Consider the following 18446-nt stretch of genomic DNA (forward strand, 5'->3'; position numbering starts at 1 on the left):
AGGGTCTACTTCATTTGACTTTTCACATATCAAATGTCTGCATGTACTGAATACTTCTTTCACTATTTATCTTCTTCTGAAAAAATGCTTTTTGATACACACTTTATCATTGGATATAAAATAAAACTTCAGTCAAGATGTTAGAAAAGTAAATTTTAAAAAGATAAAATAAATGCATACTTAAATGTTAACAGTTTGGTGAATGTATAACTTGTTGCAAAAACAACAGACATAACTATCTATAGCAGTTGCTCAGGTCCTAGATGTTTCTAGAAGGCCTAAGCCTTGACAGCCTCTAAGAAATTATTCTCCCAGACCTCCAGTGTCTGTGCTGTGGCTTTCTCTTGTTTATTCATCAACTATGACATTTTCATACTAGTACTGAACCCAGGATTTTGTGTTTAAGAAGCAATAACTCTACCAGTAAAGTATAATTCAAGCCCTTTTATTGTCCATGGAGTATATTATGTTCTATCTTTTAAATGCAAAATCTCACTTGTCAATTACCTATATTGTTTCCTTATTGAGGTATATAAAGGTGGAATAAAACCATAAGTAACATAAATAAATCTAGTTGCTTCTGAAATTTTACAACCTGATTATTTAACAGCATCTTTGAAGAACAGTGATTTTTTAAAGGGGTATTCAAAATCTTTAAGTAAAAATGTAGTTATAAATTCATATAAGACTGAATCGTTGGCATGGATTTTTCAGGAATTCTTTCAAGGCACATTTTACATCTTTGTTCCTAAAGCTGTAGATGACAGGGTTCAGCATTGGTATCACTAGGGTGTAGAACACAGAAGCCATCTTGTCAGTGTCTAAGGAGTGGTTGGTCCGTGGTTGCAGATACATGAAGAGAAGTGTACCATAGAACACAGTGACGGCCACCATGTGAGAAGCACAGGTGGAGAAGGCTTTCTTCCTTCTTCAGATGAACGAATCCTCAAAATTGCAAGGATGATATTGAAATAGGATATAAGAACAATAGTCATAGAGAAAAACAAGTTGGTCCCTGAGAAGAAAAACACTACAGTTTCTGGAAGGTAGGTGTCAGAACAGGACAGTGCTAACAGAGGGACATTATCACAGTAAAAGTGGTTGATTACATTGGAAGAGCAATAGGATACAGAGAACACACAAGGTGTCACAACAATGGCTGTGAAAAAGCTAAAAAAGTATGTGAAGGAGACCAGCAGAAGGCAGACCCGCTGAGACATCACCACCATGTAGAGCAGGGGGTTACAGATGGCCACATAGCGGTCATAGGCCATCACAGCCAGCATGAAGATCTCTGCTACAATGAAAACCAAGAATCCTCCCAGCTGGGTGGCACATTCATAGTATAAGGTGGTTTTCTTACTGACTAAGAAGTTGACCAGCATTTTAGGTGCAATGACAGTAGAGTTGCCAAAGTTGATGACAGCCAGGTGTCTGAGGAAGAAGTACATGGGAGTTTGAAGTCGTGAGTCCACGGTGGTGAGGGTAATGATGCCCAGGTTTCCTGCTGCTGTCAGCATGTAGATGACCAGGAAGACAAAGAAAAGTGGTACCTGCAATTCTGGACGGTCAGATACCCCCATGAGTATGAACTCAGTGACATGAGTGTGATTCCAGGAGCCATTTAAATTGTTGTGTTCATCTTTCAAGGTGAAAAAGAATATTAACCGATTATCATTTTTCTGCCTTACATAATAAATTATTAAATATCTTATTCAGTTATTTTATTTAGAATGGCAAGCCTTTAAGCATGTTAATTTACAGTTACCTTTTCCTCAATTGTGCATAAATAAAAGAAATATTAAAGACTACTTTGTCTTCAAAGAGTCTTAGACAACTTTTTGCTAACATTGATTTTATTATATAAATCACAGCATCATAAGTTACCTGAAGTATTTGCATGTGATTATGTATACACACACACACACACACACACACACACACACACACACACACACACTCCTATTCCAGGCATAAAAACAAACAACCTGTGAGGAGTTGAGCCAAAGTAACTTTGGATTATTTGGTTATTAGCTTTTCATTCATCTTACTTTTCTGATTCAGTTTCTTGCACACAGATCTAATTGGTACTCCTCCATTTTATGTCTTACTACAAATCTCAATCCTCAATCCTTATTCATAATTCATTTCTTCTGCCAGTTCCATCCAGTCCTGCTATGTTGTTCTGACTTCTAGTTTAAAAATTCTGTTATTCCCGGGAGACCGTGGTAAATGAAGACCACATGAGAAAAGGAAGAAGCAAAGAGCTAAAGAGGCCCACAGAAATCCACGAAGATACCCCCACAAAAGACTGCTGGCAATGGCTGAGAGACAGCTGGGACTGACCTACTCTGGTGATGGGATGGCCAAACACCCTAATAGTTGTGCCAGAAACCCCATCCAAGTACTGAGGAATCTGGATGCAGACATCCATGGCTAGGCCCTGGTGGAGCGCTGGGAGTCTAATTAGTGAGAAAGAGGAGGGTTTATATGAGCGAGAATTGTTGAAGCCAAGGTTGGATAAAGCACAGGGACAAATAACCAAACGAATGGAAACACATGAACTATGAACCAATGGCTGAGGGGCCCCCAACTGGATCAGGCCCTCTGAATAGGTGAGACAGTTGATTGGCTTGATCTGTTTAGGAGGCATCTAGGCAGTGGTACCAGGTCCTGGGCTCATTGCATGAGATAGCTGTTTGAAACCTGGACTTATTCAGGGACACTTGGCTCAATCTGGGAGGAGGGGACTGGACCTGCCTGTACTGAGTCTATCAGGTCGATCTCAGTCCTTGGGGGACGTCTTGATATGGAGGAGATGGGAATGGGGGGTGGGCTGGGGGAAGGGGAGGGGGGCAGGAAGGGGGAGAACAAGGGAATCTGTGGCTGTTATGTAGAACTAAATGGTATTGTAAAATAAAATAAAATAAAAATCTGTTATTTTGTTCTTGTAGACCTTTCTGGAAATTCCATTATAGCTCAATCACATTCTCTCTGCATTGTTTTTAAGCATCTTAACATATTTTAATTTACCATTATCAGTGTTTTCAAGACTGATTATCACTATATATCTCATTCTACCTGATAACTCACAACCATCCCTCCAACTACCTTCTGTGTGCTTGATTACTGGCTTGTGAAATCATGCTTCGTTCTATTATTTAGTTTCTGGTAAATTTTGATTGCTTTGATTTAGAATGGTAGAGCACTGAATAGAAAAGTTTCCTTATATTTGCAAAACACATAATTTTTTCTATGAAATTATGCTAAGGGTTTGTAATAAGTACAATACTATTCTACAGGCTCACTTTGGAATACAAATATATTTTTACATCTAATGTTCAATAAAGTAAATTTATCTAAAATCTATGTAAAATACCAATGTTATTATAAAACATTTTAAACTATGCTTTTGTTAACTGTGACTGACATGTTTGATTGATTAGTTATTGTTTTGTCTTTTTATCAATTTTAAAAATAGTTGTTTTTTTATATTTTGTAAAGTTAATGTTAAAATGCAAATACAACAGTTATATCTACAACTGATCTCAGTACTAGTTAGTGTTACTCTCTTGCTTTGAATATGATGGTAAATTTTCTTAAATATTTCTAATAGTAAATTTTACCTTACTACCTTACTAGGGATTAAATATTTATAGTAAATGTATTATTATAATTTTGTATTTTGAAAACTTATGGAAAATAGAGTAGTTTGCTAAATAATTGTAAAAGTTAGAAAGTATTGTAATATATAAAATAATAAATATGTAGGATATGCTGTTTCAATGAAATAGAAATTTATATATATACATATATATTACTATCACACTGTTCTGCATAAATATGTGCAAAGATTACATGACAGTAAAGAGTAAGTGTTTTTAAAATTAGAGCATGTGATATCAAACAATATATGCAGTAACAAAATACAAACTAAATCTGGTGTGATTGTTGCAGTATAGTTTGTTCAGTGCATCACACATGAATTTGTAGAGTTGATGTGTCTGTGTTATATCAACTCTCCCTCATATTTTGTGTCATGCCACCATAGAAACACTTGTTTTATTAGAAGGCCAGCTTATGGTGTATAGCACTGTGATAAAAATTTATTTCAATGGTGTTAATTCCTCTCTAATTGTTACATGTAAAATTCTGAGTATCATTCACTCTGACATACAATGTTTTCTATAAATGTGTCCTTAGCTTAACAAGAATCAATGGCACCATCAGCAATTATTTTGGCTAAAAATTTGTGCAATTACCTTTGGAAGCAAGCATTTCTGCATATATAATTAGCAACAAAGCCAATGACATTATGATTTTATAAAGTAAATATCACTGGAATAACCATGCTGTAAAATTGATCAAGTGTTTTCTTTTGCTCTTGTCAAAATATTGCTCAACTCATCATTTACCTTTATTTTTATTTACATTTAATGTTATCTTCAGGACAGATCCTGACTTTCTCTCTATCTCTGTCTACTCAAATGTGAACAAAAACACTAACCCTTAAGCACTAGTAAATTGTTCTGCCCTCCATTAGACAAAAATGACAAAAAGGAAAAACTCACCTTTTACTCTTAGTAATCTTGTAAGAAATTTTTAGAAGCACAGAGTTATGTATGTCAGAGACATCAGGTGTCCACTGTGTTCTGTCAGTTCTAAAGCAGATTAAAAGCCTCGCTGTACTCTATGGAAAATTCCCCTCTTTACTGACTATCATTTTCTCTGAATAAGGAGCTCAGTCTAATTTATCAATAGAGATGTTGAATGTAATTAAGTATGACTTTTGTCCCTTGATATGGAAACCTTAGATTAGAAGCTTGAGTCTAGGAAAAGAATTTCAGTCTTGACCAAAATTTTGATTAATTGATTTGACAGACACTTGGACTCTGAATTCTGATCAATAAATAAGTAAAATACTTGGCACAACCTACCTATAAAAACATTCTACTAGAACCTACCACCAGTGTGACCTAGTGGAGATACGTGAACAGTTTTACATGTGTCTGTCCCTAAAGATTTCCTCATTGAAATGTATTTACTTGTTTACTGAAGTCCCTGAACATGAGACATGAATTTTCTAAGTATAGTGCTTGATTCCAGAGGGAAAGAAAGAAAAATGGCAAGCTCATTAGTAAGTCCCACTCAATTTTTCACAGAAGGTGAAACGTGAAACTGCCCATGTTTCATCTGAATGTTCATGTTAGCAAGTGGATGCAAAGTTTATACCAACTTAATCATTCTTTGTTTCTTTTGTGGTATTTCTCTGTACAAAATATTAAGTTAGAAGTACTGAGTATCTCCCTGGGAAGGAGATCTGTCTTAGTTATAGTTTCTATTGCTGTAAAGAGACACAATGAGCATGAAAACTCATAAAGAAAACATTTAACTGGGGTGGGTCAATAACAGTTTCAGAGGTTCAGTCCATTATCATCATGGTGGGGAGCATGGCGGTGTGCAGGCAGGGGTGGTGTTGGCTACATCTTGATATGCAGGCCACAGGAAGTGGACTGGCACACTGGTTGGTATCCTGAGCATAGAAAAGCTCAGAGCCTGCCTCCACAGTGATACATTTCCTTTATCAAGGCTATACTCACTCCAATAAACTCATACTTCCTAATAGTGCCACTCCCTGCTAGTTTATGGAGGCCAAATACATTAAAACTATCATGTGCTGTGGTCTAGAGATTGAATTTTAAATATAGGAATATAATGAATGTAAAGCTACTTACTATTTTGCTCCAAGAGTAAACCAAGGTATATGAGACTTAAAACTGTAGCTATATATTATGTATACACTAAGAAATTGTATAGTTGTGTCATGCAGTAGTAATTAGTTTAACTCTTCTAGAAGTTAAAAAATACACAATTTTAGTTTGGCAGAAAAAATTATAGACTAGATTATTTTATTTTCTATAACATTTAGTACATTTTCCCATTCATCTACACTTAATTTCTCCATCAAGTCACCTACACTGAATTTGAGCAGGGGTAGAGCTATTTTTATTGAGGAAAATTCCATTTGTTATTTTCCTATTATATTTTCAGATTCTTGTATTTTATTATATTTTTATTATTGAAAACAATTTTTAAATTTAAATACATATTGATCAAATTCTTCTGTTCCCCCAAGTTCTTCCAGACCCTCTCCTCCTCCCTACCCACTGAAATTTAACTTCTTTTCAACAAACAAAACCAATACAACAATAAAACCAAACCCCCAAAGAAACAACAAAAATTTCACCAAAGTATAAAGAAATAAAAGTACACAATTAAACTGTGGCATCCATTATATGTTCGTCAAATATTCTTATAACGAAAAAATAAGATTTATTTTTTATTGTGTGTATGCATGCATCTGTGTGTAGATATGTGCACATGAGTGTGGGTGTCTGTGGAGGAGAGAGAATGGCATTTGTTCCTGAGAATCTGGAATCGAGCCAGTTGTAAGCATCCTGACATGGGTGCTCGAAACAGACCTCAAATTCTAGGCAAGGACCTTATGCATTTTAATCACTGAACCATCTTCTCAGCCCCTATAATTACATTTAGAAATATTTTGCAAATATTTTCTTCTATCCAGTATCATCATGTATGTTTATGTTCACACATAAGCCAGTGTGTATGTATAAAGGTCAGAGGGGATCTTTCAGGAATAAGTTCTCTCCTTCATTCTTTGGTGAGTCCTGGTTATTAACTACTGAGCCATCTTACCTGTCCTTTATTCCTAATGTTATAATGTCTAGGAATGAAAACATATTATATCACTACTATTCCTTATACTCAAATCAGCTCATGTTTTCATAGACACGCTAAGTTTCTCTAATTTATTTTAAGTTTCTTGTTCTAACCAGCATTTTTATTTTGAATGACATTGTACAGAATATTAAATTCAGTGATACAAATTTTGTCAGTAATTGTTTCATCCAATTCTAGGTTATTGTTTATAAAAATTATAGACTATAGGAAAATATATAAAACGTTTTGAAGTACTCATGAATTTACATAGTAGTAAAATACAAATTGACTTTCAAAATAATTGATATGACCAATTTTAAACATCATTACTCATTAATTCTTTACGGCCTGTTACTTGATGTGATATCAAAAGTGACCTTATTTATATTAGAAATGTGTTATTGGGGCATATATAATTCTGAATGTCTCCTCAAATGTTGTTAGTAATTTTTATCTTTCTCTGAAATATAATTTATATGTAGTCACTGAAATTGATTGATAGAAATAAAAAATGTTAAAATTTCAATAATTTAAATATTTTATGATTTGATGGCTATCAATGATGAATAGTGTCATTTTATTTTTTCATGTTAAACTTTCTATTACTAAATTACAGTATTTTAAAAATATAAACCTATGAATACTTGGCATTTAACTGTATAATAAATTCAATTCTGTTATCAACTGTTTCATCTCTTCATTAATAGATCTCAATATGACTATTCATACACTTTTATTATTCCAAAGAACACTTATTATTCCAAAGAACACAATTGATTGGTGGCACAGATATATTTGGTACATTTTGCAAATAAAATGGCATGAAATTTAAGGAGGAAATACTTTTGTAAACCTTGATGGATTAGGATGAATATGTATGAGGAGTTTACACAATACATGAAAATGTATTTCTGTAATATATTGCTGTACTTTTGTTAGAAATATAGCACATTTTTATTTGTGAGATTATGCCTGCTCTCACAAATAATATAATATAATATATCATATAATATATCACACCATAATGTGTATAATAAATATAATTATGATATATTATATTTGGTACCATCAATAAATGTATTGAATCCAATAGCGTCCTCACTGTTGCAAAAGCTAAATAAAAGGGTATCTTTTCAGTAGAGAACAACAACAATACTTCATTCATTCAGATATTATATGCAAGAAAAAGACAGCACAACATTTAAACTATTTTTATTATTTTGATTTAGAGAATTAAATTATGTAGAAAGAAGAGGCAATAAAAGTTAAAAATTGAGCCAGTAATAAAAATAAATAAACAAAAGGAAGATTTATAGAAGCCTTTGTAGTAGAACTTAAGCATCCATCTGAAGTGGTACATTCACTTAAAGTCACATATACACAAATTAGAAAAATTAGACACTACAAACAAACTACGGGATATTTGAGTGACAGAGTATACCAAATTAACCAGACCTAGGGACATCATAGATGAAAGTAATGTTGATGATGAGAAAAAAAGAAGAGACATAGATGGCCCTCATGGGATGGGCAATTAAGCAAGGTCTGTGGTGATTTATTAGCAAAGCAGGGGAACTTGCTTAATCAAGTTAGATTTTCATACAACTCATAGAAATGAGTGGATCCTAAAAGGTAAAGAAGATGTTTACACGAAAAATGCAACAAATGAATCAAAAATACAACCTCCATTTAAGCCCTGCTATACAGCTCCGGTTCTTTCTAAACATTACAAAGCTATATCATTATCTTGTGATCTTTATACTCTAAGAATATTTTGAGTGATGGTGTATCTAACATTGTTAGAAATATAATCTAACCCTCTTCATTAAAATGGAATGAAGTCTATTGTTTTATTCAGGACTGCATATAGAGAATTTAGATGTTTGACTACCAGGGAGAATGCTATCATTTAATTCTATGTTGATCCTTTGTACTTGCTAAGTATTTTTGTGAAAACAAAAATTGAAGGACTCCAATCCTACCTGTATTTCAAAGGAAAACACTGTGTATTTTTTTCCCTGTCCTATGAAGGGCATCTTTTACATCCTTGTTCCTCAAGCTGTAGATCAAGGGATTCAACATGGGGATGATCAGGGTGTAAAAGATGGAAGCCACTTTGTCAGTGTCAAAAGAGTGACTGGATTGGGGCTGCACATACATGAATATCAAAGTCCCATAGAAGACAGTCACCACTGTCAGGTGGGACCCACAGGTGGAGAAGGCCTTGCGTCTGCCCTCAGCAGAGTTCATTCTCAGAATGGCTATGAGGATGAGCAGGTAGGACACAAGAACAACTAGGAGAGAGGAAATCAAATTAAAAGCTGCCAAGAACAACATTATCACTTCAATTTCTTGTGTATTTGAGCAGACTAATGATAACAAAGGGAGACTGTCACAGTAGAAATGACTGATGATGTTGTAGCCACAGAAAGACAAAGTGAAAATTTTAATTGTGATTAGAAGAGCCACAGTTGTGCAGTAAAGATAAGGAATTACCACCAGCACCCAACATACTCTTTTTGACATGATGACCATATAAAGCAGAGGCTTACAGATGGCCACATAGCGGTCATACGACATTGCAGACAAAATAAAGAGTTCACAAGCAATGAACAGAAGAAAAAAGGCTAACTGTGTAGCACAAAGGTTAAAGGATATTCTGTTTTGACCAACAATAAAATTTGTTAACATTTTGGGTCCCACAGCTGTTGAATAACCAAGATCTGTAGTAGCAAGGTGTCTGAGAAAGAAGTACATGGGTGTTTGCAGCCTAGAATCCACCATGGTGAGGATAATCATGCCCAAGTTGCCCACCAGTGAAATCAGATAGATGATGAGAAACAGTCCAAACAATGGGGCTGTAGCTCGGGGTGGTCAGTTACTCCCATCAGGATGAATTCAGTCACTACTGTGAGGTTGTGGGTCTCCATCCTAGCTTATAAGAAAGCCTGTTTTGATTAGAGAAATCAGTATCATAAATAGAGTTTAATTATTGTTAATTGGAGAAATATTTATAAAATATTATAGGTAAAATAACCCTGATTTTTTCAATTTTCAAAATTTAAAAATCTTTAATATGCATATATAACATATCTCCACATGCTTTTAAAAACAAAAACAGATGCAGATTGCAAGAATGAGTCTAAACTAGATTTATGCTACAAAATAACAATTCCCAGTAATCAGATTGGTCAATACCCTGTCATTGTAGAGCCTTTCTCCAGTAACTGATGGAAACAGATGTAGAGATCCACAATCAAACACCAGGCCAGGCTTCAGGAGTCCCATTGAAGAGAGAGAAGAAGAATTCTATGAGCAAGGGGCATCAAGATCATGATGGGGAAACCTACAGAGACAACCAAACCAAACTAGTGGGAACTCATGAAATTTAGAACAACCCCTTTGGAGCCTCCACAGGAATGGATTAGGCCCTCTGTATAAGCGAGATAGCTGTGTAGCTTTATCTGCTTAAGTGGCACCCTGGCAGTAGGATCAGGATCTATCCCTGGTGCCTGAGCTGGCTTTTTGGAGCCCACTACCTATGGTGGGACATCTTGCACAGCCTTGATGTGAATACTCTATTGAATATACCAGGCTCTGCTGACACTCCATGGGAGGCCTTACCTTCTTGTAGGAGGGAATGGGGACTAGGTTGTGGGGAGAAAGCTGGAGAGGTGGGAGGAGGGAACAGGGGAATCTGTGATAGGTATGTAAAATGAAAAAAATTTTCGTATTAAAAAAACAACAAAAAATCCCAAAATAACATAATTCAATGTTTACAAATATTTGGTTTTTTGTTTTGTCTTGTTTTCTGGCTGGCAGATAAATCTCTCCTCATATCTGGTGGTTACAACCCACCTAAGCTGTGAAATATCCTATTTCATTGAATATTTAGCCTCTAATAATATTTAGTGTGGTATTTTACTAGTTTCAAGATTCATAAACCTAGATAGATGGAAGATAAGGAGACAGTAAGTAAAAAGATAGCTGAAAATAGAGATTGGAGATATAATTTATTGACATATGTACTAAAATAACGTTTGAATATGTTAAAAACTGGATGTCACTTATGTAAAGTTTATTGCACTTTTTTAATACTCTTTGTTCTTCATTTTTATAAATATAAATGATTGTGATATATAAACAGTATATTTAGTAATATCTCATAATGCATATACTAATCATCCTTCAAGAGCAGCTAAAATACATACAAAAAAATCTACCACTCTCCTTTTAAACTGAATTATGAAATACTTATAGTTACTGATATAGTAGCTAAAAGTGTTAGCTTGTAAAAGATATTGAGTAGATGTGTAAGATAACTATAGAAAATCAAACTCAAATTGGGTTTTTATGAAGGAACTAAAGAGAATATATTCAGATACATATTCGTGATGTATTTGAACATAGTATATACACAAAGGTAAATTTTGGCAAATACTTCATTGAAAATACTTTTTAGCATGTTCCAACCTGACATACCTATTCATGGTTTGAAGAAATGAATGATGATTTTGTACAATGTTGTATCTATTCTTCTCCAAGAAACTTTCAAAAGTCACATGTACATACTGGTTTGCATTTTTAGCCAGGGCATAAACTCACCACAAAGAGACTGTGTTCACAAGTGTTTTTGTACATCTTGCTGGTCAGTATTGAATTCTTTACTGATCTGAAATGATAAATCGCTAGGTCAAGCATCTTGTTTTTCACTGGACCTATTTCAGGCTTTATCTTCACAATGCCAAGAGTATATGGGATTGTGTGCTGTGTTTCAATTCTTGAATATTTGAATAATAATTAAATAAATAATATGTGTATATGATATAAATGTGTGGTCTTCTGAATTTTTCTTTAAGGACATATTCCAATATAATCTTGATAACTTTATTTGTATATTATAGTCAAGCACTTATAAACATATAAAGATGTCTGAGCAAATTAGGAAGAATGATTTTTAGTATTGATTTAAAAATGAAGACTCAAAATTCTCCTTGTATAAAGGAACAAGAAGTGTGTGGTTTATAATAATAAAATTTAGTACTTCATATTCCACATATTTTTATATGGTAAACAACACTATAAAGATAAAATCAAATAAAAGATTAAATTGCATGGTAATTTGATATGACTTGAAATATTCCTGTGTATCATGTACACAATTTTTTGGCAAATATAATCCAGAACACATTGGAGGTAACTTCTAAAATCATAGGATATGTATATGAACACATCCCACATCTCATAGATTAAAAATATATAGGAGTCGAAATTATCAGTTTTGTTGAATATTATAATCACCCACATTGAATAAATAAGAAGAGATTACAAGTAAGAAGACAATTCATAGTGAGGATGCTGGACATAACTGGTTGTGTGATCTATAAATTAGCAGTAAGGTCAAATCCTTTGTAGCTTATGTAAAAACACTATATTTAATTTGCTTTACTCACTTAAATGTTGTTTATAGTTTATGGTCTCAGATACCTTCGATATATGAGAAAATATTAAATTATAACAAGGAAATTCCTTAAATAAATGCTTTATTTCCATTTTATTGCTGTATTTTGAAATGTTGAAAACTTAAAAAAGAAGCTGCAAGACATAAATAAAATACTTCTAAAATGGTAGTTTAAGCTGTATCCTATCTATAGATTTAAGAGTCAATAGAAGAGCCAAACATATTTTTCAGAGTTACTATCTTTACTGAGTATTGGAAGACAGCTTTTCCAAGCACTAAAAAAAATCATCATTAAAGTATACAACAAATTGTCATAATCATAAAACTGGAAAAATATTATCTCATATTCAAATAATGTTAGGCACACCTTTGATGACTTGGACATTTCATTTGCCTCTTGAATAATTTAGAAATTAATTACATCTATATATTTATAAAAAAAGTATTATTGTTTCAGAGAAGCAAAGATAACTGAGTATTAGACACAAGAATGTGATATGGACTCCTTGAATTTCAAATTCTGTCATAAAAAATCAGGGCAGTAAATTCATATTTAGATCATATTAAAAATGCAACTTATATTAAACTGTATATATGGCATATTTTAATAAACTGTATACAAAAATAGATTTGACAAATATGTCATCTAAAGCTCTTATTAGCATATATAAAATCAACATGTCTTATATTTGATTTGTGAAAAATAAATGAATAATAAATGAATCAGTAGGTCTATGATATATATACATATAAATACTCTTGGTGTGATAACATTTCTGAATAATTTTCAAAGATGCTTAAAAAACTGACATTCTTTAGATACAAGTATTAAAAATTAACATGAAGAAAAACTGAGAGCATCATAGAGAATTCAGAAAGCACATAATTGGTGTCAGAAATGGACACTTAGAAATTGTTGGGAAAGGCTGAGATTTGACAATAATTGAAATCACTGCTGACATAGAAGGCTGTGTCACACTGTTACCTGTATGAAACGACTGTCTTGAATTCCCAGTTTAGTTCTTAAAATGGAGTTTCTAAGGTCAATTTATGTGTTTTTTGAAACCACAGAAATGTCTCTCTATGGATTTTCTAATCAAATCATTGATTGCACCTGAATAATTTGAGCATCTAATGAGGTGTCTAGAGGTTATAAAATAATTGTCAAGGAATGCTGTTATGCAACTATGACCTTATGTGTTTATTTATGTGTCTATCTAATTTATAATCCAAAAATATACTTATATAAATCTCTCCATATGTGTTGGTACTAGGATCTTAAAAATATTAGTACTCTCACATTCACTATAGTATTTGTACTAGTCACGATTTGAAAATTCATTCTAGAATTAATAAATAGAATGTCACTGGATATTGCAAATCTTAATGGTGAATTAATTTGAAATGTTTGATAGCTTGCATAGACTTGCAGAGAACATGATGAATGAGCTAAGACAAACACATAAATGCAAATTTTGCATGGGTCCCACTAAAGTAAATAAACAAATATTGGCTACACCTGCCCCAAACACAAACACAACCCAAAACAAAAAGAGAGAATTATTTCCTTTGGCCAGATCAGAACATGGGAGGGTATTTGTTTAGAGTTTACTGTTGTGCCAAACTGAAGTTACTAATAAACAGACTGAAGTGTCAGGCATTAAGAGTTACAAATGTGGAGACCTGCAGTGAAAGTCTATGCCAACAACCATCAGCACTCTTGAGTACACTTGATACAGTTTAACATTTTGTTTTCATGAATACACCATATGATCACATCAAATAGGAATGGAACTCAATCATATGGTTCAATAGATATGGGAATTTAAAAAATGGTACTAGTTAAAACAGAGTCACGAAACTAAGAACATCTTTACCATGAATAATTCACAAAAATAAACACAACAGAGAAAAAAAAAAACATAGGTTTAGAAAACTTATTTCTAGTTCCCTGAGGAAGTGAGCGATTGGAGAGGAGTGATTACCAAATCACTTTGAAATGGAAGAGTTTGTTCTGATTTGACATTATTTTGTCTTGCTTTTGTCTTAGTTTCAGTCTTGTGGTTTTATTCTGTTGTTATTTTGTTTGGTTTTTGTGGTGGCAGAGAGAGACTGGGTTAAAAAAAAGTGAAAGGAAGAGAGAGGGGCAGACCCAGGGGCAGGGAGAGAGGGAACATAAAATTGGTTAGGTAGGGTGGAGGGGAGGTTCTGGAGGGTCTGAGTGATGGGAAAAACATGATCAAAATATATTTTGTGAAAAAAATTAGTTAAAATCAGAGTATAATATCCGAAGCTACTTCCATAAAGTCTGATCGATGTGACTAAACAAATGTGAGAAGAACAAAGAAGCCAGCAATGATCATGTCTAACTGGATGGGGAAAAGCACACTAGGCCTCCTTCCTGTACAAAGAACTAGAGACAACAGAGGAAAGCTGGGGAAGCAGAGGTGGGTGGCTTACGCAGGGAAGAGCGCAGTATTTGGTTGTTCAATCCCAAACTACCAGCTCTGTAAACTTGCACACAAGTAACATTACATGTACTGAGAAGATTATATTTAGGAATATATATGCATATCCTTCTACACATATGCATGCATTATCAAATAGTGAAAAGAAGAGATCACGCATTTGAAGGTAAGAAGGGAGAGTTTGGAAAAAGTAAAAGGAAGGGAGAAATGTTTTAATCAAGTTATCATGACAAAAGTTTAAAAAACAGAATTTGACTTTGAGACAGGTGGTGGGTGCATAATATCGAAATGCTGTAATTACCACTAAGATTATTTATGGCGTGTGAATTTGCCTCACTAAATTATTTTTCCTTCAGCTTGCGTATTATTTTACACATTATTTATGTAACTTTTTGAGACATAATTATCTTATATTGAACCCTAATAACTTGTTGGCTTTCCCCAAGATAAATTTATGCTTTGCATTCTATCAGATTCCCTTTGCTGTTAGCAGTAAGCACTAGCTGGTATCACTCTAATGCAAGGTGTCATAAGTGAGTACAAATCTATATACTCATCAATAAAATCCAATGAGTTAGATATATTTTATACATTATTGTGCTTTTCAATTTAATATCTTACTCTACAAATCCATAGTTTTTGAAAGGTGGATATTTTCAAACCTATACAAAGTTCATTAATTTATCTAAAACTTTTTTCTTCTTGGATAAAATGTAATGCTGTTAAATATTTTAATCTTTTGTTTGTTACTTTTTATCAGCTGAGTTGAAATGGTTGCATTATTGATGCCTTCTCCTTTCTCTCTGAAGTGACCAACATGTAAACTTTTTAAAAACAGTAACATTATTATAGTATAATACTATCACATTATATATTGCATATACTATATAATATATCATTATAGTATAATACTATAGTTAAAAAATTATATTATATAATAAGCCAGGCGGGTGGTGGCGCACGCCTTTAATCCCCAGCACTCGGGAGGCAGAGCCAGGCGGATCTCTGTGAGTTCGAGGCCAGCCTGGGCTACCAAGTGAGTCCCAGGAAAGGCGCAAAGCTACATAGAGAAACCCTGTCTCGAAAAAAAAAAATTATATAATATAATTGTATTATGTGATAATTATATATTAGAGTTATAATATTATACCTTAATATTATTACATCAAAATTATAAATCATGATCAAAATATATATATTATTTAAAAAAGTTTCTCTTTTGTGAGTATATGTGCATTTATCTATTTCATCCAGTTTCCTAAGGATTAATAGAAAATTATTAACTGAAAAGAAGTACCTACATTATCAGTGCTCAAAAGCCCAGGGGAGATATCACAGAGCAACCTTACCTCATTTATCTTTCAGTTAAAAGTATCAATGTGACAATTCCCTATTAAGTAACAAATCAAAATCTATAGAAAAAGGCCTGAGTTTTTCCTCTTCACTGAGAAACTGTTTTTTTTTTGTTGTTGTTGTTGTTTTGTTTTGTTTTCCCTAGTACTTGAAGTGCTTAGTCCATAGAGAGATGTCTAAGCTATTTTTCATTGCATGGTGCTCTTACTAAAGATCTGAAGAGATTCCTAGCTCTCACAGCATGTAGTGGCGCCCAACGTGGAGCTAAAGAAAAAAAGGGAAGAAAAAAAAAGGGACTAAAGAAAAAGGACAAATGAACAGGGATAAAGGCCGGTGTTATGAAAAAAAAAATACTAAAGACAAAGTCCCTTAACCAAGAGGCGCTCCAATAAAGTGTGATCTGAGAAGAATCCTCGCGTGGTGGTAAAGAGGATTCAGAACTCAACACACGGAGCGGTGACGTCGGTAAGTTCTCCAGGAAAGGTGACGTCGGTAAACGTCCCACAGTTCCTAATTCTCTCTCTCAAATGAGCGGCAGCCGGCGGTTTGAGTTACTGGCGGGTTCCTGGCATTTGTGCTTGACCTGCAGTATGGCGGGAATGAGGCCTCTGCAAGTGGCACATTAAGCTGCGTGGTGGATTTAGCCTTTGCTAGTTACAAAACAAAAAAGGTTTCTGGGCTACACGCTGCTTGGATAAAAGCATAGACTCATGATAGCTCCCAGAGCTGGCGGTAAACGTACCACCGCCATGTTGGGAAGCTGAGGTGGGCAGAGCCAGCAGCCATAGCGCTGTTTCAGTCTTACAAATGTTGCAGTTTAAAGCAATAGATTCACAATAAGACAGATTCAGATGGAAGACAGTTATATAAAGAAATAGAAAGTTTTAAAATAATAAAGTCTTTAAAGAGAAAGTAAAAGTAATATAAAAAATAAGCCATGTAAAGATGGATATCACACAGAGAGTCTGGATTATATTGTCTTTGGGATTTTTAACTGCAGAAAGACATGTGATTGTAAAGACTGCTCAGTTAAATCAATGTGTATATTTTAAAGGTATTTCAATTTTGAAATTTATGTCTAAGGATGTTTTACTTTGGAAAGGAGGCTCTGCTTTTGTCTCTACAGAAAGCCAGAGGCTATGGATTTGTTCCAGATTAAGATACATCAGGTTTGACCAGCCAAGACCACCTGAAAGGTCTCTGATGACACCATGGCCCAGATGATTCAACATCCAGAATTGTTTCAAGGCAACTGGCTCAGACGATACAGCCTCACGGACTACTCCATGATCCTTAAATATTCTTTGTGTTCCCATAAGATACAGCGCCCCCCTCCAGCAGGAAGTAGTAAGAGAAGCTACGTCCAAATTCCCAAATATACCAATCTGGCTTTGGAGATGTGTAAAAGTTAAAACCTTCCTTTTTTAAAAAAAAAAGAAAAGGGGAAGTGCTGTGGGATGATCTGTATGTCCTGTGGGAGCCCTTCTTGGGTTCCTTGTGGCGTTACCCAGCAGGTCCATATAGAGGATGATTAGGACCATGGGCCTGAGTGCAGGTATTTGAGATGGTCTGCACTTGGCTGTGCTGGGGGATGGTCTGTATGTCAAGTTGTTCTGATTGGTCAATAAATAAAACCTGATCGGCTGTGGCTAGGCAGGAAGGATAGGCGGGACTAACAGAGAGGAGAAATAAAAGGACAGGAAGGCAGAAGGACTGGCTGCAGCCGCCGCCATGACCAGAGACACTGCAGCCGCCGCCATGACCAGCAGCATGTGAAGACGCCGATAAGCCACCAGCCACGTGGCGAGGTATAGATTTGTAGAAATGCGTTACTTTAAGATATAAGAACAGTTAGCAAGAAGCCTGCCACGGCCATACAGTTTGTAAGCAATATAAGTCTCTGTGTTTACTTGGTTGGGTCTGAGTGGCTGTGGGACTGGTGGGAGACAGAGATTTGTCCTGACTGTGGGCAAGGCGGAAAAACTCAAGCTACAATGTAGCTTAAAAACACATGTAACTCCAATTTCAGGAGATCTGTAATTTTCTGGCATCTTCTGACATCCCTATTCACATGAACATACCACCATAAATATTAAAACTATTTAGATGAACAAATTCATAATGATATGAGCTGTTAGATAGTTTCAAATATGTGTCATATTCCAATTATCAGCCAATTAAAAATTAATTTGTTTTCTAAGTTTTAATATTAACAGTAGCTGGGCAGTGTTGGTGCATGCCTTTAATCCCAGCAGTTGGGAGGCAGAGCCAGGTGGATCTCTTTGAGTTCAAGGCCAGCCTGGTCTACAGAGCAAGATCCAGGACAGGCACCAAAACTACACAGAGAAACCCTGTCCCCCCCAAAAAAAAATAGTAACAGTAATATACTGTGTATATTAATTTTGTATTAAATGCATGGACTT

General features: G+C 34.5%; 1 protein-coding gene and 1 pseudogene across 1 annotated transcript; both read right to left on the bottom strand.

The window, feature by feature from the left end:
* Window positions 1-678: 678 nt before the first annotated feature.
* On the bottom strand, window positions 679-4278 carry LOC114710070 (olfactory receptor 8J3-like). The gene is given in 3 exon segments (XM_028894142.1): window positions 679-929; window positions 932-1642; window positions 4263-4278. Coding segments are annotated over 3 exon segments (978 nt in total).
* Window positions 4279-8730: 4452 nt separating this feature from the next.
* Window positions 8731-9671, bottom strand: LOC114710109 (annotated as a pseudogene).
* Window positions 9672-18446: the final 8775 nt, after the last annotated feature.

The sequence above is a fragment of the Peromyscus leucopus genome, chromosome 4 (assembly GCF_004664715.2).
Source record: "Peromyscus leucopus breed LL Stock chromosome 4, UCI_PerLeu_2.1, whole genome shotgun sequence".
In the NCBI taxonomy this organism is placed as follows: Eukaryota; Metazoa; Chordata; class Mammalia; order Rodentia; family Cricetidae; genus Peromyscus; species Peromyscus leucopus.